Genomic DNA, 27,548 nt, shown 5'->3' on the forward strand with positions numbered 1-27,548 from the left:
GGTGATGGTGTCACTAGGTTTGCTTAGGATTTCTTGTAAGTTTTTGCTTCTCGTGTGAGCAAATATGGGAGGATTTTGGAAAATGCCCTGAAAATCTGGCTCCATCTGTAAAATAGGCCAATGCCTATGAATGATCTTTTTGTAGATGTGGCTGACGGTGGAGTATTTGGACACTACAACCATTCGATCTTCTTTCTCTTTGTGCGTTTTAAGCAGACTGTCTTTTCTAGATATCTGTTGGACTCTGGTTCGTGCTTCTTGTAGTATATCTTCCGGGTACCCTCGATTGCGGAATCTTTCGTGCATTTCATTGATGCGTTGGTCAAGTATGGACTCGTCTGATACTATCCGTTTAACTCGCAGCATCTGCGAGTAAGGTAAATGTTTCTTCAGAGAACCCTGATGAAAACTTGCAAAATGTAGTGTGTTGTTGCGGTCTGTACTTTTTCTGTGTAAATCTGTCACCAGGCCTTGTGGTGAAGTTTTGATATGGACATCCAGGAAGGAAATGCTGGTGTCACTTGTTTCCCAGGTGAGTTTGATACGTGGGTCTTTGGTGTTGATTTCTGATAAGAAATTTTCAAGAGTGTCTTTGGTATCTGACCATAGAAAAAACAGGTCGTCGATGTAACGTACGTACATTTTTGCTTTGTCTTGAAAACGTCGGTCAGGGTATATGTGCTGTTTCTCGAAGTTTTCCATATACACGTTAGCGTATGTGGGGGCAGCACAGTTTCCCATAGCCATGCCTGAGAGTTGCAGGAACCATTGATCCTGTTGTCGAAAGTAGCTGTGATACAGGATAAACATCATGAGTTCCATGATGAATGCCTGTTTCGGTCCGTCAATATCACTCTGCAATAGTATCTGTTCCACGGCTTCGATACCTCCGAGGTGGGGTATTGAGGTATACAAAGAGCTCACATCTGCGGTGCAGAGAACAAGTGGATCATTGGGTGCTAGTTTAAGTTCGGAGAGTTTTAGCAAAAAGTTAGTTGTGTCCTTGATGTAACTTGCTGATTTGGTGACTAGCGGTTGCAAGTACTTGTCAATAAACTTGCCAGGTGTCTCATGTATCGATCCTCTTGTAGACACAATGGGTCTGAAAGGTGGGTCCAGTAGGTTTTTATGAATTTTAGGGCACATGTGGATGGTAGGGCTCTTAGGATGTTCAATCAGTAGATAATTTCTGGTGCGTTCCTGTATGGTACCAGCTTGGTGAGCTTTGTTGACTATGTCTTTTAAGATGTTTTGAAATTCCCGTGTGGGGTTAGTGTTAAGAGCCATATAGGTCTCTCTATCTTCGATGTGTTCTTGCAATTTGTTGGAATACATGCTTGTGTTGAGGATCACCAGGGCGCCTCCCTTGTCCGCTTTAACGCACTTAATGCGTGGATTGTTGGCAAGTGCTTTCAGATTGTCCCGATCCTTTTTGGTAAGATTCTGGGTTTTCTTAGAAGTCTTGTAGTTGATTTTTTGAATGTCATTTCGTACGAGGGTCTCAAATAGATCGATACATTTATGGCTGTTGGGTGCTTGAAATGAACTAGGTGGTCTTAATCCAAAGAGCTCATCTTCTTTGACTGTGGTAGCAGGTGGAAGTATATTGTCAAAAAAGTTACGTAGTCTTAGTTTTCTTGTAAATTTGAAGGTACTAACTTCAAGTTCTAAAAGATTAGTAGGAGTTGTTGGGATGAAGGATGTACCTTTCTCCAATAAGTCCATCTGGTAATCAGATACGTTTATGTCAGATATGTTAATGACTAGACGGTCCTTTTGATTTTTTGATCTTTCTTCGCCACCGTGCTCCGGGTGGCGGGAGGACTTTTTGGTCTGGCTCCTCCTGAGTCGTCGAGTTGGTCCGTGCCAACCTCTAAAAAATGGCTCGATGAAGTTTGATCCTGACTAGTTGCTGATGTGCTGGCTGATTCCGTATTGGTGGATGATCTAGATGTTGGTGGCTGTCTAGAGGTTCTGTCGGATGAATCAGTGTCTGAAGATGATGTGTCCGTTTGTGCTTTTGGTGGACGGTTACGTCGTCGTTGGGCGTATATGTCTGCCCACGAGTATACCTCGTCAAGCTTGTAATCAAGCGTATCCCTACGGAACTTTCTGACTTTTCGATCATTAATTTCCTTTTGATGTTTGTCCAAGATATTTTTGATTTCGTCTAGTGAGGATGTGAGTTCTTCTGGGGTGAGTAGATTTTTCAGTTCACTGTCAATCACTTTAATTTCAATTTCCAAATCTTTTAGAATTCCAGCAAGTTCTTCAACTATCAGTAATTTTAAGTCAAGGCTGCATTTATTTAATATGCCATTCCATTTTTCGATGAAGGTTTTAGAATTTTTGCATAAGGAGGGCTTTAGCGCAATTCTCAGACCGCGTGGGATTCTTAGTGCCCGATGGTATCGCAGTAATGTGCTCGCGTGGAGCTTCTGGTTAATATGGCGTTTAGACAAATACAATAGCTGTTTTATGCATTGCTCCTTGTTCCGGCTAGTGGTGGAGGTATTTGTTTCTTCCTCTATCAGTGAATAGATGCGGTCTCTTTCGGATTCATCATAGGCAAGCGTATGTGCTCGAGCTTCTGTGCTTTTACTTATTTCTTCAAATTGCATTTTGAATGCGTGCTACCTTCCTGTGGCGGAAAAGGAATTGACAGTCTTGTAAAAGGTGGGAGGTGCACAGCTTAGGTACTAATAGATTCCGTTGTGTATATATAGAGTTCAGGGTGCTCTCTAGGGTGGTGCAAACCGTCACTGCACCGGATTAGATAAGCTCAGTTGTGTATACAGAAGGATTTCTGATACATCCCCTCATGAGGCACACCATTGGCGTTCATAGAAAATGAATCGCAAAATAGGTTGAATAAGTTTCAAAGTCTTTCAACGTTTTATTGATGCTTGGTTCATGCTGATATTTAAATCATATCAGTTACGATGTAAATACATTGGATTGATGTCAAAATTATTCCCAGGTTATTCCCAATGCATTTCGGGCGGGAAAGCCCTTGATCACGGAATCTGAAGAGGAAGAAAAACGGGGCGCGGTAAGTCGCTATGTCAGTGATAACAAAATAAAAGAAGGGGGGGTTGGATTGTTTAACGTGAACTAAGTGACGGGTTGTGCTCCATTATGTTCACGGGTGCATAGGTGTAACGGTTTTTAGCAAGTGAGGGGAGGGTGGTGTGGGATTCTAACGCGTGTATGTAACACAGCGCATATGGTACGTGTCAATTATAAACTTAACATTAAAAAGGTCGGAGATCTATGAACTTACTTGGTGCTACGAGTAGCGTGCCTGGTGATTTACTCCATTCGCGGGTCGGTGACAGAGATGTGATTGAGTTTCTAGTATTCATGCAGTGCTTGACGGGCGCGTTTGCGTGATAATGAAAATAGAAGAGGGATCGGGTATTAGAAGGGTGAGGTGAAAAGACTTAAGACGGCGGCCATTTATAAACGGTGACAAAACTATTGGTGAGGATGGGTAAAGGCATAGCGGAGCAATGTAAACAAAGTAGGCAGTGTAACTGGTTATAATTACTGTTACAGATAACAACTGAATTCGCTGCGATCATTTAAACCAAAGGGTTTGAAGGTTTGTAAACGATATATCCACTCAAGTTCACGTTTCAATAATGTCTTATGAAGGTCAATTCCTTCTTTCTTGGTGACCATTTCCAAGATGACAAATCTCAATTGGGCGATGGTATGCCTGGATTCAAAAAAGTGCATAGCTACACTGGATTTTTCCAATTTGAGCCTTATGTTGGATTTGTGCTCGTTTAAGCGGGTCTTGATCTTTCGTTCGGTTTTTCCAACATAAAGTTTCCCGCAGGGACATTTTAGGGCATATATCAGGTTCATCGAGTCACATGTTCCATCCACTTGAAGTTGAATTTTGTGGCCCTTCATAGGATGTTGTATTGAGTTACCCTTAATGATGTTATGACAATGGTTACAGTTCAGGCACGGTTGAGTCCCTCGGTGTTGGGTGATGGTGTCACTAGGCTTGCTTAGGATTTCTTGTAAGTTTTTGCTTCTCGTGTGAGCAAATATGGGAGGATTTTGGAAAATGCCCTGAAAATCTGGCTCCATCTGTAAAATAGGCCAATGCCTATGAATGATCTTTTTGTAGATGTGGCTGACGGTGGAGTATTTGGACACTACAACCATTCGATCTTCTTTCTCTTTGTGCGTTTTAAGCAGACTGTCTTTTCTAGATATCTGTTGGACTCTGGTTCGTGCTTCTTGTAGTATATCTTCCGGGTACCCTCGATTGCGGAATCTTTCGTGCATTTCATTGATGCGTTGGTCAAGTATGGACTCGTCTGATACTATCCGTTTAACTCGCAGCATCTGCGAGTAAGGTAAATGTTTCTTCAGAGAACCCTGATGAAAACTTGCAAAATGTAGTGTGTTGTTGCGGTCTGTACTTTTTCTGTGTAAATCTGTCACCAGGCCTTGTGGTGAAGTTTTGATATGGACATCCAGGAAGGAAATGCTGGTGTCACTTGTTTCCCAGGTGAGTTTGATACGTGGGTCTTTGGTGTTGATTTCTGATAAGAAATTTTCAAGAGTGTCTTTGGTATCTGACCATAGAAAAAACAGGTCGTCGATGTAACGTACGTACATTTTTGCTTTGTCTTGAAAACGTCGGTCAGGGTATATGTGCTGTTTCTCGAAGTTTTCCATATACACGTTAGCGTATGTAGGGGCAGCACAGTTTCCCATAGCCATGCCTGAGAGGAAGATATACTACAAGAAGCACGAACCAGAGTCCAACAGATATCTAGAAAAGACAGTCTGCTTAAAACGCACAAAGAGAAAGAAGATCGAATGGTTGTAGTGTCCAAATACTCCACCGTCAGCCACATCTACAAAAAGATCATTCATAGGCATTGGCCTATTTTACAGATGGAGCCAGATTTTCAGGGCATTTTCCAAAATCCTCCCATATTTGCTCACACGAGAAGCAAAAACTTACAAGAAATCCTAAGCAAACCTAGTGACACCATCACCCAACACCGAGGGACTCAACCGTGCCTGAACTGTAACCATTGTCATAACATCATTAAGGGTAACTCAATACAACATCCTATGAAGGGCCACAAAATTCAACTTCAAGTGGATGGAACATGTGACTCGATGAACCTGATATATGCCCTAAAATGTCCCTGCGGGAAACTTTATGTTGGAAAAACCGAACGAAAGATCAAGACCCGCTTAAACGAGCACAAATCCAACATAAGGCTCAAATTGGAAAAATCCAGTGTAGCTATGCACTTTTTTGAATCCAGGCATACCATCGCCCAATTGAGATTTGTCATCTTGGAAATGGTCACCAAGAAAGAAGGAATTGACCTTCATAAGACATTATTGAAACGTGAACTTGAGTGGATATATCGTTTACAAACCTTCAAACCCTTTGGTTTAAATGATCGCAGCGAATTCAGTTGTTATCTGTAACAGTAATTATAACCAGTTACACTGCCTACTTTGTTTACATTGCTCCGCTATGCCTTTACCCATCCTCACCAATAGTTTTGTCACCGTTTATAAATGGCCGCCGTCTTAAGTCTTTTCACCTCACCCTTCTAATACCCGATCCCTCTTCTATTTTCATTATCACGCAAACGCGCCCGTCAAGCACTGCATGAATACTAGAAACTCAATCACATCTCTGTCACCGACCCGCGAATGGAGTAAATCACCAGGCACGCTACTCGTAGCACCAAGTAAGTTCATAGATCTCCGACCTTTTTAATGTTAAGTTTATAATTGACACGTACCATATGCGCTGTGTTACATACACGCGTTAGAATCCCACACCACCCTCCCCTCACTTGCTAAAAACCGTTACACCTATGCACCCGTGAACATAATGGAGCACAACCCGTCACTTAGTTCACGTTAAACAATCCAACCCCCCCTTCTTTTATTTTGTTATCACTGACATAGCGACTTACCGCGCCCCGTTTTTCTTCCTCTTCAGATTCCGTGATCAAGGGCTTTCCCGCCCGAAATGCATTGGGAATAACCTGGGAATAATTTTGACATCAATCCAATGTATTTACATCGTAACTGATATGATTTAAATATCAGCATGAACCAAGCATCAATAAAACGTTGAAAGACTTTGAAACTTATTCAACCTATTTTGCGATTCATTTTCTATGAACGCCAATGGTGTGCCTCATGAGGGGATGTATCAGAAATCCTTCTGTATACACAACTGAGCTTATCTAATCCGGTGCAGTGACGGTTTGCACCACCCTAGAGAGCACCCTGAACTCTATATATACACAACGGAATCTATTAGTACCTAAGCTGTGCACCTCCCACCTTTTACAAGACTGTCAATTCCTTTTCCGCCACAGGAAGGTAGCACGCATTCAAAATGCAATTTGAAGAAATAAGTAAAAGCACAGAAGCTCGAGCACATACGCTTGCCTATGATGAATCCGAAAGAGACCGCATCTATTCACTGATAGAGGAAGAAACAAATACCTCCACCACTAGCCGGAACAAGGAGCAATGCATAAAACAGCTATTGTATTTGTCTAAACGCCATATTAACCAGAAGCTCCACGCGAGCACATTACTGCGATACCATCGGGCACTAAGAATCCCACGCGGTCTGAGAATTGCGCTAAAGCCCTCCTTATGCAAAAATTCTAAAACCTTCATCGAAAAATGGAATGGCATATTAAATAAATGCAGCCTTGACTTAATATTACTGATAGTTGAAGAACTTGCTGGAATTCTAAAAGATTTGGAAATTGAAATTAAAGTGATTGACAGTGAACTGAAAAATCTACTCACCCCAGAAGAACTCACATCCTCACTAGACGAAATCAAAAATATCTTGGACAAACATCAAAAGGAAATTAATGATCGAAAAGTCAGAAAGTTCCGTAGGGATACGCTTGATTACAAGCTTGACGAGGTATACTCGTGGGCAGACATATACGCCCAACGACGACGTAACCGTCCACCAAAAGCACAAACGGACACATCATCTTCAGACACTGATTCATCCGACAGAACCTCTAGACAGCCACCAACATCTAGATCATCCACCAATACGGAATCAGCCAGCACATCAGCAACTAGTCAGGATCAAACTTCATCGAGCCATTTTTTAGAGGTTGGCACGGACCAACTCGACGACTCAGGAGGAGCCAGACCAAAAAGTCCTCCCGCCACCCGGAGCACGGTGGCGAAGAAAGATCAAAAAATCAAAAGGACCGTCTAGTCATTAACATATCTGACATAAACGTATCTGATTACCAGATGGACTTATTGGAGAAAGGTACATCCTTCATCCCAACAACTCCTACTAATCTTTTAGAACTTGAAGTTAGTACCTTCAAATTTACAAGAAAACTAAGACTACGTAACTTTTTTGACAATATACTTCCACCTGCTACCACAGTCAAAGAAGATGAGCTCTTTGGATTAAGACCACCTAGTTCATTTCAAGCACCCAACAGCCATAAATGTATCGATCTATTTGAGACCCTCGTACGAAATGACATTCAAAAAATCAACTACAAGACTTCTAAGAAAACCCAGAATCTTACCAAAAAGGATCGGGACAATCTGAAAGCACTTGCCAACAATCCACGCATTAAGTGCGTTAAAGCGGACAAGGGAGGCGCCCTGGTGATCCTCAACACAAGCATGTATTCCAACAAATTGCAAGAACACATCGAAGATAGAGAGACCTATATGGCTCTTAACACTAACCCCACACGGGAATTTCAAAACATCTTAAAAGACATAGTCAACAAAGCTCACCAAGCTGGTACCATACAGGAACGCACCAGAAATTATCTACTGATTGAACATCCTAAGAGCCCTACCATCCACATGTGCCCTAAAATTCATAAAAACCTACTGGACCCACCTTTCAGACCCATTGTGTCTACAAGAGGATCGATACATGAGACACCTGGCAAGTTTATTGACAAGTACTTGCAACCGCTAGTCACCAAATCAGCAAGTTACATCAAGGACACAACTAACTTTTTGCTAAAACTCTCCGAACTTAAACTAGCACCCAATGATCCACTTGTTCTCTGCACCGCAGATGTGAGCTCTTTGTATACCTCAATACCCCACCTCGGAGGTATCGAAGCCGTGGAACAGATACTATTGCAGAGTGATATTGACGGACCGAAACAGGCATTCATCATGGAACTCATGATGTTTATCCTGTATCACAGCTACTTTCGACAACAGGATCAATGGTTCCTGCAACTCTCAGGCATGGCTATGGGAAACTGTGCTGCCCCCACATACGCTAACGTGTATATGGAAAACTTCGAGAAACAGCACATATACCCTGACCGACGTTTTCAAGACAAAGCAAAAATTTACGTACGTTACATCGACGACCTGTTTTTTCTATGGTCAGATACCAAAGACACTCTTGAAAATTTCTTATCAGAAATCAACACCAAAGACCCACGTATCAAACTCACCTGGGAAACAAGTGACACCAGCATTTCCTTCCTGGATGTCCATATCAAAACTTCACCACAAGGCCTGGTGACAGATTTACACAGAAAAAGTACAGACCGCAACAACACACTACATTTTGCAAGTTTTCATCAGGGTTCTCTGAAGAAACATTTACCTTACTCGCAGATGCTGCGAGTTAAACGGATAGTATCAGACGAGTCCATACTTGACCAACGCATCAATGAAATGCACGAAAGATTCCGCAATCGAGGGTACCCGGAAGATATACTACAAGAAGCACGAACCAGAGTCCAACAGATATCTAGAAAAGACAGTCTGCTTAAAACGCACAAAGAGAAAGAAGATCGAATGGTTGTAGTGTCCAAATACTCCACCGTCAGCCACATCTACAAAAAGATCATTCATAGGCATTGGCCTATTTTACAGATGGAGCCAGATTTTCAGGGCATTTTCCAAAATCCTCCCATATTTGCTCACACGAGAAGCAAAAACTTACAAGAAATCCTAAGCAAACCTAGTGACACCATCACCCAACACCGAGGGACTCAACCGTGCCTGAACTGTAACCATTGTCATAACATCATTAAGGGTAACTCAATACAACATCCTATGAAGGGCCACAAAATTCAACTTCAAGTGGATGGAACATGTGACTCGATGAACCTGATATATGCCCTAAAATGTCCCTGCGGGAAACTTTATGTTGGAAAAACCGAACGAAAGATCAAGACCCGCTTAAACGAGCACAAATCCAACATAAGGCTCAAATTGGAAAAATCCAGTGTAGCTATGCACTTTTTTGAATCCAGGCATACCATCGCCCAATTGAGATTTGTCATCTTGGAAATGGTCACCAAGAAAGAAGGAATTGACCTTCATAAGACATTATTGAAACGTGAACTTGAGTGGATATATCGTTTACAAACCTTCAAACCCTTTGGTTTAAATGATCGCAGCGAATTCAGTTGTTATCTGTAACAGTAATTATAACCAGTTACACTGCCTACTTTGTTTACATTGCTCCGCTATGCCTTTACCCATCCTCACCAATAGTTTTGTCACCGTTTATAAATGGCCGCCGTCTTAAGTCTTTTCACCTCACCCTTCTAATACCCGATCCCTCTTCTATTTTCATTATCACGCAAACGCGCCCGTCAAGCACTGCATGAATACTAGAAACTCAATCACATCTCTGTCACCGACCCGCGAATGGAGTAAATCACCAGGCACGCTACTCGTAGCACCAAGTAAGTTCATAGATCTCCGACCTTTTTAATGTTAAGTTTATAATTGACACGTACCATATGCGCTGTGTTACATACACGCGTTAGAATCCCACACCACCCTCCCCTCACTTGCTAAAAACCGTTACACCTATGCACCCGTGAACATAATGGAGCACAACCCGTCACTTAGTTCACGTTAAACAATCCAACCCCCCCTTCTTTTATTTTGTTATCACTGACATAGCGACTTACCGCGCCCCGTTTTTCTTCCTCTTCAGATTCCGTGATCAAGGGCTTTCCCGCCCGAAATGCATTGGGAATAACCTGGGAATAATTTTGACATCAATCCAATGTATTTACATCGTAACTGATATGATTTAAATATCAGCATGAACCAAGCATCAATAAAACGTTGAAAGACTTTGAAACTTATTCAACCTATTTTGCGATTCATTTTCTATGAACGCCAACGGTGTGCCTCATGAGGGGATGTATCAGAAATCCTTCTGTATACACAACTGAGCTTATCTAATCCGGTGCAGTGACGGTTTGCACCACCCTAGAGAGCACCCTGAACTCTATATATACACAACGGAATCTATTAGTACCTAAGCTGTGCACCTCCCACCTTTTACAAGACTTTATTACAATGGCACATTCCTGCAAACACTTTGAAGTACGGAAAGACATCCCCGGAATCCCCGCTCCAAACCCGTTCCCACACACAGTTACAGTAGAAGTCCCCACCTCGATCTCAGTAGGTGATGACTATCGCTCAGCTGGACATTCCGCCGGTTCCCGGAATGTGTGTGGTTGATCGGATCTCATGGGGTGGGGGCTTTTGATCAGTTGTAGATCCTTTGAAGAGAGAAGCTTCCTACTGTATGGGGGCAATACATTGCGTCCGCAGGGCCAGGTGGCGGCCTGGGAACGAGCAGGACAATCGGGTACAGAGAAAAGGGGGGTTCATCAAAAGGATGTATGATCATGAAAGGGATGGAGGGAGGTGTTGGCTGGGCACGGTATATGGATCCGAGACAGGGTCGCGCTGAAAGGGAGGTTTATGGCCCAGGCATGTGAGAGCGGGGGCTGTCAGCGTGCAGGGGGGTATGTTTGCGAGGTTTAGAGGGAGAGAGAGACGCGCTGGCTATCGGCAGTGGGCAGAGAGGCCATGGCATTCAAAATGGCTACTACTTACGCGCACATACGAGCCTGAAAAGGGACAAGATGGCGCCGATAATGTTGATGTCGCAAACTAGATTTTAACAGGGGGAGTCCTACGTGCACTCCCTAAGTGCGCATATGTGTTTTGCCGTCCATCTCAGACTGGCCAAACACACATGCGCACTTGCAAAAGAAATGGTGCGCACTTAGCTTTCTCTAGGCCGGCTACATTGAAAAGCCGGGCTGGAGAAACCCCCACTGACTCCCTGTCCTGAGTGGAGCATCTTTTCAGCCCTCTGAGAGTCTGTCCCAGGGGCTGCTGGGACCAGGAAAAAGATAGGAGGCAGGACATAACATGGGAGGTGGCCAGCGGCTTCAGGTAAGTTCTGTTTTTTTGTTAATATATTACTACTAGCACCCCACCGCGTGACTCCACCTGCGCGAACCTCGCACCTGCACACCTCCCCCTGCGTTCCCTCCACCCGCGCACCACCCTTCGTTTGTGGCAGCCAACACTGCTTCCCTTCTCTACTTTCTACATCCCTACGTCCTCCTTCCATCAACCCCACCCCACAGAGAGCCTGCAGCATACATTTACTACCTTTTCAGAGCAGATGGCAAATGTATGTGTTAAACCCCATGGAATTGGAAATTCCATGTGGTTTTACGACCACTAAATCTGGTCCGACACAGTAATTACCCATTCCATGGGGCTTAACTTGTAATTGCACAGTGCTGGGGTGGATTTACCGCACTGTAACACTAAATTTATTGTTCCCCCAGTGCCAGGCAACTTGTAATGAGGACCATGCGCTCACGCTGCACATTTCAGAAAAATGCAAAGCACAAATTTACCATATGACAGCATGCACACTGCCATGCCCTTTGGACAGCTAAAAAACACTACAGCGGGAAGCCACTGCAGATCGCAGGGAGTGGCCTCTGTTCAAGAGAGCAAAGAATACTGCATGGCCATAGGCGACCTCAAGCCAGCTCAAGTGTGGAAGACTGAGAGTCAGTGAATGAATGAATGAATGAATAAATGGCTGAAAAAATCGCCCATGCCTCTCGGACTTTAAGACATTTTTATTTACTGCCATTGGGTTTCAGAAAAAACTTCAAGCTACTGATCTTAATTTATAGGACACTGTAGGCTAAAGGACAACATGCGACTTAGACTGTTTTAAAAGTCCTTGGAACAGCCCTGCTTTTGTTGGCGATTGACAGGAAGGTGTCAAGATTTTTAATCCGATGCACAACAAAGGAAATCCACAGCTACATAGCCCTTAGACATTTGTTTTAAACAGGCACTTCCGGGTCATTAAAGACACAATTGTGTTATGCTGTAAGAATAAAAACATATGCCTGCAGACAGGGTCGGTTCTATGATTCGCGAGACCCTGTGTGAATGTGCGAGGTCCCTCTAATTTACTTAAGTGACCCCTTGCAAGGAAACTATTCAGAGATACAGCAGGAGGCCCATTGTACAGGATTTTAGCGCCCCCACAGTTTTAACTTTCAGCCCACAAGCAAGTCTCACACCTCCAGCCTGATAGGTATAAGAATTGCTTGTGGGCTATGAGTTAACACTGTGGGGGCGCTAAAATACTGTACAATGGGCCTCCCGCAGTGTCTCTGAATGGGTCTCCGTGCAATTGGGACAAGGGGAAGTATCTCCCTCCCCTAGACCTCCAGACACCATCCCTGAGAGGCCCAGGGAGGGGAGGAGACAAGGAAACAACAGGGCACACGATCGGTTCGGGCCCCATGCTGGTGGGCTGAGTGCGAGGCCCTGGGCAGCTACCCACGCTGCCCATGCCTAGCGGCGGCCCTGCCTGCAGATCACTTCTTCAGCGGCAGGTGGCAGTCATCCACTCGTGAAATGAAACTAGGGCACTTACAGCACCTAGAGTTTTGCCTCCACCCGAACCGTGAAAGGTTTGACCCTTAAATAATTGTACACATTTTTTTCTCTTCGAAGAATTTTTAAGCCTCTACATAGCCCTAACCAGAGGACGCTTCTGTTACTCTCATTCAGTCGACTCTCTCGAGGGTTATACTTGCATTGCGCTCCCAATTAGCTGTATTGGTACTCTGATGACTAGAATTAAATAGAAGTAATTAATTACATTATTTAAGGTATCTGGATGTCTGTGCAACCCTTGCTCTCTGATTTTGCCCAGGCCTGCTTTGGGTAAAGGCTGCACTTTGCAGTACTTAATTTGTAAAAAAAACTTAAGGGCCATGCCCCTCATTAGGAGTGCACTTCCATCTACAATGCCCTTTGTCACTGTCAGCGCTGCCAACTGCTGCTACAACACAACTATTAACCATCACACACCTACAGGTGCGACAATTCTAACTATTCCAGGCCCCCAAAGAGATAAGAATGGCTTTGGCAGCACGTATTAATCATTTTAAACACATTTTGAATTCATAAACAACTGTTTTGCTCGTCTCTAAATTAGACAAGCAGTGCCACCATGTGTCAGAATGTTATAAGTGCCGGTGTTGACAATTAAGTGCGGGGCTGAGCACCACACCTCACTAGCTCAATTTAAGCTCTGGCTTACATCAAGGCTGCACAATGCGGTGTGGATGAGATACTGTGGACATCACTGCTCGTACACACAATACTCTCTGCCTCCATTTTCTTCGTCCCTTTGAACCAGGAGTAACTTTCTTTGATTTACCCCACAATGGCTTCCTTACCCTATCAGAAGTCAGTGATGGGTGTCCCAGTAGCAGCTACATAGTGGGGCACAGCATAGAAAAAACCTGTTCATCACCCCAGCACGAATAGTATGCAAGCTCAACCATGGTCCAACAGGCACAAATAATAAGTGCTAGCATAACGAGTAGTGGCAAAGACCATAGGTTTTACCTTTGAAAGCCCAAGAGGAATGTAGTTGGCTTTGCCAATGCTTGTTTGCCTTATCACTTTCTATTCAACGCATCTGTGTATATATCTAAGCAGGCACATGTTGGCCATATTGGAGGGATAAGAAAAGTGTTTGCGCATCACATATGCACATATGCACCTTGGCGCTTCCCACATATACGTCATCATGCCCTGACGTCCTGGCAGATGTTTTGGCTTTTTTTCAGTTTGAACAGGGACAGCGGCTATTAAAGAATAGTAAACTAAAAAAAAAGGGCATGAAGTGGGAAACAGAAGCAAGGAGCCCCCTTTAGCACCGCCCTTTGAAAAAAAGAAAAACATCATGGAAGGGTTTGGGGATGTGCGAGGGGCATCGGAGTGGGGTGGTGATGGTGGTGGGTGGATGCTGGGGGCGCAGAAAAGAGCAAAGAATGAATGGGTATAGGGCTCAGTAGGGCTGTGGGGCAGCCAATGTGGCGGAATGAAGAGAGCCACTGTTTTGGGATATTCACATCACCGAATGCAGTGGACTGATACCTACACTAATTGACTGCCCTCTTAACCAGTGACTACAGCCTGCTGAACTACAGTAACTACAATATTACCAAATGGTGTTGCCTTGGGCAAATATATCTCCTTACATCTCGGTTGTCCTAACTGCAAACAGGGTAGCATACATTTGGAAATAAACGAACTCTAGCATTAAACACTGCCTGAAAAAGACATGACCTCCATCTTTAGTATTTATTAATGTTAGCTTTGACTGAATATTTAAATGAATATTTATGAATCTGAAAAGTCTTGTTGAGACTGTCAGCAGGGCTTTAAGTGGACCGGGTCTCACTGGTGCTGAGCACCGGCAGTTTTTTAAAGGGGGCCTCAAAACGGGTCTCTATCGAGCTCTGTTTTGTCCACTGGTACAGGCGGTCTGTTTTTTCCCTGACTGCAGTGACAGCAGGCACATCATGTGCGCATGGTCACACTGCTCACCTCTTACTAGTGGAGAATTTACGTCATGCCAGGTGATGTTTTAGGGGAGGGAAATCCTATAAAGAGAGTGCTTTTCTCCCTGGATTTCCCTTCTCTTTTTGAAACTCAGGAGCAGCAACATTGTCGTGGTGCCACCAGGGCTTTAACCCCTTCGCTGCGGCGGCTATTCCGCCGCAGCGCTAAGGGGGTGGGGCGGCCGCGCAGCGGTTCCGTGCTTGTGACGGAACCGCTCCGTCACGGCTCGCGGGTGAGCTGTGCTTGTGACGGAACGGTTCCGTCACGAACCCGCCCGCCCATTATTTCGTCAGCGCAGGCGCGGAATTCGCGCCGTGCAGGCGCGGCGAGCGGGCCGTGACGGAACCGTTCCGTCAAGCATGCAAGGGGTTAAGTAGAAGCTTTTTTGCAATATTATATACAAGCCATAGTTGCTGCTTATTTATCTTATGCAACTAACTATCATTGATAAAGCCAATAACCCTGGCTTGTTGTAGGTATGATATTACTTGTTGTAGCACATATCTGGATAAAATGACAGACACAGCAAAATACAAGTCGGGCGGCGCACTATGGTAAGCACAGATTTTTAGCTTGCCTGTTTTTAAACCACGCCCTTAATTACATTGGCCATGCCCCTTTGAAAGACCCCTCTGTTTTTTCATCCCACTTAAAGCCCCGACTGTCAGGTTTTTTTTCCCCCGCTGACATTCCACTATGAATGTGTCTTGGTACATGGCGCTTAATTTACAGCCACGCAGACGCACGCCGTAGATGGAAATTGCAGACTCTGTTACAACTGGCTGTGCTGCTGAGCCCAACATTTAATTTAGCAGTTCTGTGCTTTTACACTGTCTCAAAATGCTCCTAAACAGCCGCAGGGGGAAGACTTGTTTGTGTAGCGATTGTTGGCAGCTAAAGAATGTACGATTATTGGAAACATGCCTGTCAAAGCATTGTTCGATCACTAGATGGCACCATTGCTCTTCATGTGCTCGGAAACTAATTTCTCCACTATCATTAAAATCCACCTTCGGGCTAATCTTCCGATTGACGTCCCCTCTTACACGGCCAAATGTGCCCACCATGCGCCCCCTTCCCCCCACCACCTTGGAGTAGTATAGCCAGCTCATGATTCTTCTCTGCCTCAATGAGCCAACTGGTCGGCGGAAGGATGAATGTGACTGTTATGAAAACGAAGCCCTCCTCCATACAAAGGTTTTTTTGCACGCATGGCAGACTTGCACATACACCTGGTGGCTCCATTTATGACAGCAAGATGTGGACAAAAAGATGAGCTCGCCTTTGTAAATCCAGCACGTCGTTGGATCCGCTGGGGCCCATTGGTAGAGATGTGGCCCCGCGGCCAGGGCGACTGACGCTGTAATCTGGGGATCACGGTTCGAACCCCAGCGCCAGCGGCAGATTAGCCCAGCACCCTGTGACTCTGGGCAATAGCTTTTGCTTAATCTTCCTGACGGCCCCCAGCGCCTGGAGACCCTTACGGGTGATTGTTTGCGCTTTACAAATGATGATTCTTTGTAATCAGTTTTGGGGACCAACACTTATTTTTAATATCACACCTTGACCCAGAACAAGGGTATGAAAGTCAGAGAAAGTGGAAAAACTAATAAAGGAATGACGAAAAAACAACGATAAAGCGAGGCTACAGTGTTGAAAAATACCCAGTTAGAGTTACATACATGGGCGGGAATTGTAGGGCGGTGCATGAAAGAGGTTTGTGGTGGAATCAAGACAAAAGTAAGACCAACAATCCCCTTTGCTGGTCGCAGGCTTCCAAGAAAAACTTCAGCCATTGGCCCTTTTCATTTTACAAATGAAACACTGTGTAAACCCCTTTATTCATGTGTGGTGTTACCCCACGAAGGATTAATATTGCACATCAATAAGCCTTACTCAAAGGGTGGGGAGTGGGTTTGGAGAGTGGACATTCCACTCTGGGGTGCCCCAGGAAAGTTTAGGCCACCTACAAACTGGAGACATTTGGGGTATTCTGTAATCTTTCTTCCGCACATTCCCACCCTACAAATGGTCATTTACACCTGCTAGGGGACATCCCTTTCCAGGGTTGGAAAAAAAGGGAACATTCCCAAAATTTGTGGAATATAGGTGGTGGGGTTTCTTCAGATGAAAAATGGTGTCCAATTGGGCTTTAAAAAAAAAAATACTACTGAACTAAGGCACTAGCATTTCACAATGCACAGTTCAGCACTATGTACTATTGTGCATGCGGAAATGTCTCTGTGAGCAATTGCAAATTCGCAAATGCTTCCCACAAGTAACCCGCAAAACTGTGAGTGTCACATGTTCCAATATATAGCCTGAGAAACCTATGTGAACCATGAAATGAGTAAATCAGCCCAGCGTGCCCATGCGTTAATATGGCACTGATCTTCACCCATGCCAGGGTGTAAACTAGGGGTGGGCAGAATTTGTGTAGTTGCGCTACGCAAAGCTTCGTGAAACTGTAAAACATCTCCGCGAGCACGCAAAGTTCTGCAAACACGTGGAATTGCTTGTTCCGCCAGTTCGCGATGCTTTTTTCCTGTTCGCGAACGCTGTTTGCGTGCTCGGGGGAAATACCTTGCGAACAAGAATTTTGAAAGCGCGAACAAGCAAAAAATTCTGTGAAGCCGCAGATCGCAGAATTTTTGGCAATTCCGCGTTCTACGCGGAACGCGAAATTACACAAATTCTGAAAATTCTGCAAGGAGAATGGAATATACCCCCCACGCCTAGTGTAACGCAGAATGGAATTTACCCCCCAGGCCTAGTGTAACCCCCCCAGCTACAAATGTATTTATTTTGTTGTGAATCAAACTCCTAGCATTGATGGATCTTTATGCACACCCAGATTAATTCATGTCAGTCTGTATAACTGCAGTCTGAAGCACTTATCTTCCTTTGGAGGCCAGAAAATTCCCCACTTCTGGACATGGATGATTGGAAAAGCAGTGTGCGGGACATTTCCTTTTGAATTTTTTCAAACAACAGCGGTCCCATGCATTCACAAATAAAAGAAAAAGTAATAAATATAGAGAGAATCCGTTCTATATTCTGAGTGACATGTCCAGCCGGACAGAGGTCTATAGTTTTACTGAATACACAATTCAAATCCAACAAGATACCTTCTACTGATCACCTGTGTGGTACACAAGCCTGTGCCCAACACTAACAGGTCTTAATACAGAAGGTAAGTTTACAAACAGGGAAAAGCTTTTAAGGCAAACAAACGTTTTCTGTGTCGTAAATGCAGTTATACAGAAAATTCAAATGAACACCATTACATCACATAGCAATCACGTTTTGTATAAGGTGTCACAGAAGTCGACGGCGTTTCGGTCCCCCTGCTAGTTATAGGGACCATCATCAGGACATTGGAATAATGCCTTAACTTTGTTAGCCTCCGACTCATCCGGCAGTATCCTGGCGCCGTTGAAATTGGTTATTAACCGCGACGCGCAGAGCAACCCAATCTGGGTTGCGGTACTCTAATCTGGGTACCTCCTCTTGCCGGCTTAATATGATTGCCCGGGTTATTAGAGGCTAACAAAGTTAAGGCATTATTCCGATGTCCTGATGATGGTCCCTATAACTAGCAGGGGGACCGAAACGCCATCGACTTCTGTGACACCTTATACAAAACGTGATTGCTATGTGATGTAATGGTGTTCATTTGATTTTTCTGTATAACTGCATTTACTACACAGAAAACGTTTGTTTGCCTTAAAAGCTTTTCCCTGTTTGTAAACCTACCTTCTGTATTAAGACCTGTTAGTGTTGGGCACAGGCTTGTGTACCACACAGGTGATCAGTAGAAGGTATCTTGTTGGATTTGAATTGTGTATTCAGTAAAACTATAGACCTCTGTTCGGCTGGACATGTCACTCAGAATATAGAACGGATTCTCTCTATATTTATTACTTTTTCTTTTATTTGTGAATGCATGGGACCGCTGTTGTTTGAAAAAATTCAAGTTCCCCGAGGTCCCTTGTTGACTTAATTGGGGCCCCTTGCTGTTATAAATAGGACATATCCTTTGGTCTCATCCTGGCGCATTGAAACAAAAAATCAGGCCACAGACTGTGTCTTTCAAACTGGTCCATCTGGCAGTACCAGAGTGCCCGACAGGCCAGTCCAACAATGATGGTGAACATAAAAATCCAAATTATGTTCATTCTGAGAGGCAATCTTGAAAATGGAAATTGTAATTAGATGTAGCTGTAAAACAGCCTCGACCATCTTCTTTTCATAATAGGATAGTTGTCTGAGGCAATTACATGCATGTTACACAGTCTATAACTGAATAAATGTAATTTGGGTCCTCTGCATAATGGATGTCTCACGATACATAAGGTTCTGCATAACGTACAGTAGTCTGCTTTCATAGGAACAGGGTATGTGTTGGAGTTTCACTTCTGTTTGTATAAAATGGGGGACGGGGGCATTGCAAATATTTTCCTATAAATTAGTGATTTTATTTGAAAACTGTTCAACCGTTGTGAATGCGGAAAAGTTTTAAAAACAATTTGCATATAAATCTCTGCAGTAACTCACTGCTAGTGAGAGAGTTTTTCAAGAAGAAAAGCTATGGTGGAATACTTTTTCTTTTTAACTACAGGCGACGTTTTACAAAGTTGATAAACTCTGCAATCAAGGTGAAAGTCAAAGTTAGTCAAACTCTCATAAGTTTAGGTGTTGTATATCAATTTTACAAATCAAAGGGTACTCTTCTGGAGGTTGGACATCCGAACAGCTTCCTACATCTGTGTGAGCAGATTAAGCACGCAATTCACCTGTCACTAATGAAAATAATAGTATTAAGACTTCTTTTTATTTAATTTACCCAGCAATGCATGAAGGATAGAAAGCAGAGACAGCTTTGGTGGGATTTCAACCCATTCCCTCCATGCCACCACATTTGTCAGCAGCAAGCGATCAGCCCACTGTGCTAATCTCCAAGCATGCAGGGACCACCTTTGTAAAAAGCTTCCATGAATAATAGTCATCACACTGTTTTGGAAGGCATACTGTCTTGCTGTCTGCATCCTATTTTTTTTCATAAAGTAAGGGAGTCTGAAGCGTTCAACTCTTGACAGAGGAGTTCCAGTGATGTCTCACCAGGGCTGTCTGCTCATGCATCGCCCCAGGGCTGGTGCATGGTTTACCCAAAAGTGATGTGTGTTGAGGGTTTCATGCAATGTCGACTATGAAACCTGAAGCAAAACACCTGGGAACCTATAGGTGCTTAATTTGAGCCAGTGGTTTCCAGGGCTCGGCACCTGCCCTTAGTTGGCAACACCGGCACCTATAACAGTTTGCCACATGGTAGCGTTATTTGTCAAATGTAGAGATGATCACACACCAGTTGTATATATATCCCATATACATTGAAAACAATGAAGACCTGCGGCCTAAGCCATTCTTATAGCTTTGGGGACCTGGGATGGTCTGACTTGTCAGACTTCTTGTAGTGTGATGGCAAGTAGATGTGCTGGCAGCGTCATTGCGTCATATGCAGACGACACCCAGCTCATCCTCTCCCTATCCAACGAGCCCAACACCGCCAGACGCAACTTTCGAGAAGGCATAGAAGCCATTGCCAAATGGTTGAAAAACAGCTGCCTACAACTAAAGACCAACAAAACAGAAGTACTCATCATGGGCCCAAACCCCGACGCCTGGAGCGACACCTGGTGGCCCACCGCCCTCGGAAACCCGCCAACCCCCACAGACCACGCACGCAACCTGGGAATCATCCTGGACTCCGAGCTCAAAATGGACCGCCAGATCAATTCTGTCTCATCTTCCTGCTTCCACACCCTCCGCCTCCTTCGTAAGACCTTCAAATGGATCCCCCTCGAACACCGAAAGACAGTCACTCACGCCCTGGTCACCAGCAGACTCGACTACGGCAACGCACTCTACGCCGGAATAAATAAAAACCTCATCCGCAAGCTACAGAACATCCAGAACGCCGCCGCAAGACTGGTCCTCAACCTGCCAAAACACTGCCACATCTCCCAGCACCTGCGCACTCTCCACTGGCTCCCCGTCGAGGCGAGAATCACCTTTAAGATGCTCACCCACGCACACAAGGCCCTCCATGGCACCGGACCAGCATACCTGAACAGCCGACTCAAATTCCACGCACCCCAAAGGACCCTATGATCAGCCCAGCTTTCCTACGCCGAGGTCCCCCGCACCAGATCGGGAGGCCGCTCCTTCTCCTTCCATGCGGCCAAAGCATGGAACGCCCTTCCGCTCCACCTCAGACAGACAACATCGCTCCCCATCTTCGCAAGAAACCTCAAAACCTGGCTCTTCGACAGACCCCCTCCTTGATGGAATGGAACCTGCATCCCCCCCCACCCCCACACCCACACCCCTAGCACCTTGAGACCCTTACGGGTGAGTAGTCGCGCTTTAACAAACTCCTGATTGAATGATTGTCACTGCTGGCAGGGACAATGGATAGTTTGAGGTGCAATGCCTCCTGCAAAGGGCCACTTATGTTTTTACAAATTAAGCACTGCCTATGTGTATGGTTGGAAATCAGTTTCACTTGTCTGCCAGTTGGATAATAAGTGTCAGCCAGGCAAGTTGTCTACCCAGCTCTTTGCTATGCAGGGCCACATACTGAATGCTAAGGGTCTGTGTGGTCAAAGATCGTGAAGTACCTAGTATGTGACTAAAGTAGCTATAGTACTCCTTAAAAGAAACAGTTTAACGCCTTAGCTGCGGCCGTTATTTCGGCTCAGTGCTGGGCGTTCCAAAGAGTGGGCGGGGCCACGTCGGCCGTTGAACGTTCGCAGCACCAGCCAGGTAGTGCTCCGAACATTCAGCGGCCGACGACAGCATATGAGGTTAAACCAAATTGGTATGTCAAGGTCATTAGAAAATTGAAAAATTGATAGGGCCATTGAGGACAAGGGAGCGGCTCTGGGCAATAACTCAGGTTCAGGGCCTTTAAGGAGCACAATCTTTGGCTTAGGGATCTATGCAGTTAACTTTACCAACCTATTCTCCATTTGTTGGACATCACAAGCATATATACCTTGGGGCAGATGTATCAACAGGAATTTTAGTCGCAAACTCTGCGATTTGCAAAAAAGCAGCGTTTGCGACTAAAAATCAGGAAAACGGGATGTATGAAGGAAATGGCAGTGCAAAATTAAGGAATCGCAAAATTTGCGGTTCCTTAACTTTGCGCAAGCATTTAAGGAATCGCAAAAAGCGATTTCTTAAATGCTATGTAAGAAACATTTAAGTTTTGCGAATTCACCTTAAGAAATCGCAAATTACCACCAACTTCAAGTAGGTGTTAAATTGCGATTTCTTTCACAAATGCACTTTTTGGCATTTGTGAGGGTGCCATGTGGGGCTCATACATGCCCTTAGCGCATGTATGTGCGCCATATGCGCGCACATGTAAATTTCAGGGATGCATGAGGGTGTCCTTATGATTATCTAATTGCGAATCGCAAATTGTGAATAACTTCACATTCATTCCTATGGGCCTCCTGGCCCATAGAAATGAATGGTAAATTGCGATTAGCAATCTGCTAATCCCAATTAAGGAATTTTAAGAAATCGCTAAAAAATTGCTATTTGAGAATCGCAAATAGGTATTTTGATACATCTGCCCTTGTCCTCTAAGCACACCAGCATTCTATGAATATTTCCTTCCATGTAATTTCTTGTTGATATTAAGTTTCCATAATTTAATACTGATTGTTATTAGGAGTGGGCAAAGAATTCTGCTCCGCCGACGGAGTTTGCAGGGTTTTACCCACTCCGTGCAGATTTGTGAAAAACTCTGCGAAGTGACACAGAGCGTAGTTTTTTGTCTCGGCTAGCTCGCCAACATTAAGCTGGCGAGTGCCTGCGAAAAACATTTTCACTCTGGGCCTTCTCAAGGCGAGACTTTTGAAAGCGGGCGGTCGCAGCAGGTGGAAATCTGCCACCCACAACAAGGAAGCTGCCACTCAAGTAGACTGTCTACTTGAGTGGCAGAAAGCAGCGCCCTCTGGTGCGATGCATAGTGTAATTCATGCTGACTTTACAGAGCAAGACAAACTCCCGGCACTAAAAATCAGTGCGCGCAGTGCGACTTAATAGACTCTGCCGCTAGTGGAACTCCACGGAGCGCTGCAGAGTTTTTCCAGCACTTCGCGGAACTCCGTGGAGTTAAACTCTGTGAACTCCGCCCAGGGCTTATTGTCATACAGAGTTTTCAAATAAAACGGGCCAAGAGCTCTTATTGGTTTCAGGCCTATAAGTGGGAAAGAACCCTATTTTAGAGCTTTTTAAAACACTATTATTATAACGCTGACATGTAACAGATATCAGGAAAATGAAAATGACGGACTCTCTTTAGAGAGCACTGGGCATTTCTCCAGTGGGCCAACAGGGTGAAGGCCATTTTTAGACCCCTAGGGGAGGCCGGTTTTGTTACCGGGCCGGTTTTGCAGCATAGCTGCAATATGGCCCAATACAACAAAAGTGAAAAGCAGCTGGCCGAGATCCTTACCAGGGCCGGTTTCGGTTCCCAGTCCGGACCTGGCTGCCTATACAATGATGTAGAAAAGCAAAGCTTGTGCAGGTACTTTGCTATTTGTTCTGAATGTACATGACATGGTGCCATAAGCCACTGCAGTCAACCATGTGCTCATATAGGATTGTACAAATTGATTTCCCGCATGATGTTTTTATTCTTTTAAACATTATAAGATTTTAATTAATCAACAATAAAGTAAACTAAATTAATTAATTAATAAATAATGTATAATACTACTGAATATCAACCCCTAGAATATTGTAGCACAAAAACATAGAGGACAGAATAGCGAAAGGTAAGTGCAAATAGGGAAGTATAGATATGCTGTTCCTAACACTTCATCTAAGTATCTTGAAGATATACGTGCCATGTGGGTACTTGTATGTGGAGTTAGGTAAAGTACTTCCTTACCTATTGATATATTTTTTTCAAAACTTGGCCCTTGATGTTGTGTACCATCGATATTCCGGCTGCACACCCTCATGCAGCATGTCCAGGCTGCATCAATTCTTACATCTTGCACCTTAATATATGCCCCAGCAGGTTATGTCTTAAACTAGAATCATGGGGAAAGGATGGATGGGCAATGGAGCAGAGGAGCAGTTATTCCCCAGGTCAGCGCACTGTAACTCTGGATTCTGTCTTCTCCTCTCTTCCAGAGCCCAGCAGAGCGCCACCCGCAGTCTTTGCCAGGAGTCTGTCGGCATCGGACATGGAGGTCTCCTGGGTCGCTGTGCCGGAGAATCTCAACAAAGGAAGGATCCAGGGATACGAGGTGCGAGGAGCAAGATCCTTGGGTCCACATGGATGGACACATTGTTGGGTTTGGAGCATCATGGGCAAAAGATCAAAGCTGGGCCACAGATCAATGTAAAGCATGGTCCAAGCCATTGTATTACAAACCTTGAGAAATAGTCAAGATACGGTCACTCTTCAGTTCAGCACCTCTGTATAATAGTCCTTCAGTGCAGAGCTCCCTCAGTGCACAGATCTTCTATACCAGCACTTTAGGAGCCTGTATATGGTCACTCTTCAGTTCAGCACCTCTGTATGATAGTCCTTCAGTGCAGAGCTCCCTCAGAGCACAGATCTTCTATCTTTTAGGAGCCTGTATATAGTCACTCTTCAGCTCAGCACCTCTTTATGATAGTCCTTCAGTGCAGAGCTCCCTCAGAGCACAGATCTTCTATCTTTTAGGAGCCTGTATATGGTCACTCTTCAGTTCAGCACCTCTGTATGATAGTCCTTCAGTGCAGAGCTCCCTCAGAGCACAGATCTTCTATCTTTTAGGAGCCTGTATATAGTCACTCTTCAGTTCAGCACCTCTGTATGATAGTCCTTCAGTGCAGAGCTCCCTCAGAGCACAGATCTTGTATCTTTTAGGAGCCTGTATATGGTCACTCTTCAGTTCAGCACCTCTGTATGATAGTCCTTCAGTTCAGAGCTCCCTCAGAGCACAGATCTTCTATCTTTTAGGAGCCTGTATATAGTCACTCTTCAGTTCAGCACCTCTGTATGATAGTCCTTCAGTGCAGAGCTCCCTCAGAGCACAGATCTTCTATCTTTTAGGAGCCTGTATATAGTCACTCTTCAGCTCAGCACCTCTGTATGATAGTCCTTCAGTGCAGAGCTCCCTCAGAGCACAGATCTTCTATCTTTTAGGAGCCTGTATATGGTCACTCTTCAGTTCAGCACCTCTGTATGATAGTCTTTCAGTGCAGAGCTCCCTCAGAGCACAGATCTTCTATCTTTTAGGAGCCTGTATATAGTCACTCTTCAGTTGAGCACCTCTGTATGATAGTCCTTCAGTGCAGAGCTCCCTCAGAGCACAGATCTTCTATCTTTTAGGAGCCTGTATATGGTCACTCTTCAGTTCAGCACCTCTGTATGATAGTCCTTCAGTTCAGAGCTCCCTCAGAGCACAGATCTTCTATCTTTTAGGAGCCTGTATATAGTCACTCTTCAGTTCAGCACCTCTGTATGATAGTCCTTCAGTGCAGAGCTCCCTCAGAGCACAGATCTTCTATCTTTTAGGAGCCTGTATATAGTCACTCTTCAGTTCAGCACCTCTGTACGATAATCCTTCATTGCAGAACTCCTGTACAGCGCTTCCTTAGAGCACAACTCTTGTGTATTAGCCCTTTAGACAGCCTGTATGTGGTCACTCTTCAGCTCAGCACGTCAGTCCTTCAGTATAAAGTCTCCTTTTGACTGACAGTCCTTTAGAACTGACCCCTTATATGACAAACCTTGTGCTGAAGCCCGTATATGGTCACTCTTCAGTACAGCACTTCTGTTCAATAATCCCTCACTATAGAACCTCTGAATAACAGTCCTACAGAGCAGTTCTCAGTGCACGCACCCCTCCTTCCCCTCTAGCACATATGCTTTTCTGAGATGGTGTTTGTTCCCATAGGTTCGGTACTGGAGGCACGACGACAAGGAAGAGAACGCCAGAAAACTGCGAACCATCGGGAACCAGACCTCCATCAAAATCATCAACTTGAAAGGCAGCGAGTCCTATCACATCGCTGTCAAGGCCTTCAACACTGCTGGTACCGGCCCCTCCAGCGCCATCATCAATGTAACGATGCGCAAGCCACGTAAGTAGTGAACAGCTTGGCGATTGCGGTCTGTAATAATCCCTGAAGGGTTTACCTGAGGACCACCAGTCTGCCATTGGTACCCCAATCTCTGAAATGGGACACTGGTTTCTCTCTACTATACACCTTCCACAGATTGATGGTTCCCACACAAGAGCTTAACAGTGTAGATGTAAAACCTTTGCAACACACCATTGCCTACAGGGTAATGCCAATGCTTGTGCAATAGCTGAAATTGCATTTATAGCCATATGTATCTATTTAACATTCCCCTTTCAGGCACACTCCAAGTCAATGGCTAGATAAACATATGCCTACTTTATATGACTCACATTCAGTAGAGTAGTGGGACTATTTAATATATGTAACTAGTGAAGATGGGCATTATCACTCCAATCAGGTCAGCAGTAAATTAACTTCTCCTTAAACAGTCTATTTTAACTTTCTGGGCTTTTCGCTGTTATGCACCATATGGCCCACTGAACAGCACAACTGGCCCTTATGTCATGAGGTGCCATTTCTGTGTCCGTACACGCAGACCGCGTCCAATCATAGGGTCTGTCCAATACGATCTACCAAAGGTAAACAGCCAGCACCGGTTCATGCAGTCTGTTCCCTGTGCTTCCAAGCACAAGCAGTCATAGCCCAATCACAGTCTGTGTCAGGCCATTAAACACTGATACCATATTTGCAAGCCCGCTGAGATCCTAAAATACCTAAAAAGTTTCCTGTCTAACCACTTTATTTCATATATTTTTGGGTTCTGCAAGCTACACAACAACATTTTCTTGTGTAAATGCAATAAGATCTAAGGGCCCGATTCACAGAACTAACTTAAGACAAAATCCTAAACTTACTACTTTTGGTATTCACAGAAGTTAGGATTTTGTCTTAAGTTTGTCTTAAGACAGACTTAAGACAGACTTAAGACAAAATCCTAACTTAAGTCTGTCTTAAGACAGACTTAAGACAGACTTAAGACAAAATCCTAACTTAAGTCTGTCTTAAGGCTGTCTTAAGACTAACTTAAGACAAAATCCTAACTTAAGTCTGTCTTAAGTCTGTCTTAAGACTAACTTAAGACAAAATCCTAACTTCTGTGAATACCAAAAGTAGTAAGTTTAGGATTTTGTCTTAAGTTAGTTCTGTGAATCGAGCCCTAACTGTTTTGCTGCAGTCACACGTCCTTCCTGAATCGAAAGCCCTCCTTGTTTTCTTGGTGTGAAAAGTTTCATTTTAACAACTGAACATATTGTCATGGTCATCTATACATTCCCACTCTCACTGCCTAGTCTGTGGATGGACCCCTGAACTCCACCCTTGGACAAAAATACCTTAGAAAGGGTATTGCCTCTTACCGTAGGAATATTTCAAATGGGAAACAACCTTTACCACTACTCCTTAACAATGAGGGGCCTGAACCACGATGTCTCAACAACGATCCGGTCTAAACCACTAATGCATTTACAACTATCTAGTCTAAACAACGACCTGTCTAAACAACAACCCGTCTAAACAACGACCTGCTTGATGAGATTAGTTGTTTCTTTTGTTATAGTAAGTTAAGTCTGTCTGATTCGTTTTTTCGTAGAGTAGAAAATGTTGTAAAAATA

General features: G+C 44.3%; 1 protein-coding gene across 2 annotated transcripts in view; it reads left to right on the forward strand.

Annotated features, from left to right (window-relative positions):
• LOC147692947 (contactin-4-like) overlaps window positions 1-27,548 on the forward strand; it is a 697,785-nt gene that overhangs the window by 643,556 nt on the left and 26,681 nt on the right. For both annotated transcript variants that reach the window (XM_086939200.1, XM_086939201.1), the window contains exons 18-19: window positions 23,992-24,107; window positions 25,749-25,935. In XM_086939200.1, the coding sequence (XP_086795326.1) occupies window positions 23,992-24,107; window positions 25,749-25,935 (303 nt within the window). The remainder of the gene's footprint in view (window positions 1-23,991; window positions 24,108-25,748; window positions 25,936-27,548) is intronic.

This window comes from Lissotriton vulgaris, chromosome 9, assembly GCF_964263255.1.
Source record: "Lissotriton vulgaris chromosome 9, aLisVul1.2, whole genome shotgun sequence".
Classification (NCBI taxonomy): domain Eukaryota; kingdom Metazoa; phylum Chordata; class Amphibia; order Caudata; family Salamandridae; genus Lissotriton; species Lissotriton vulgaris.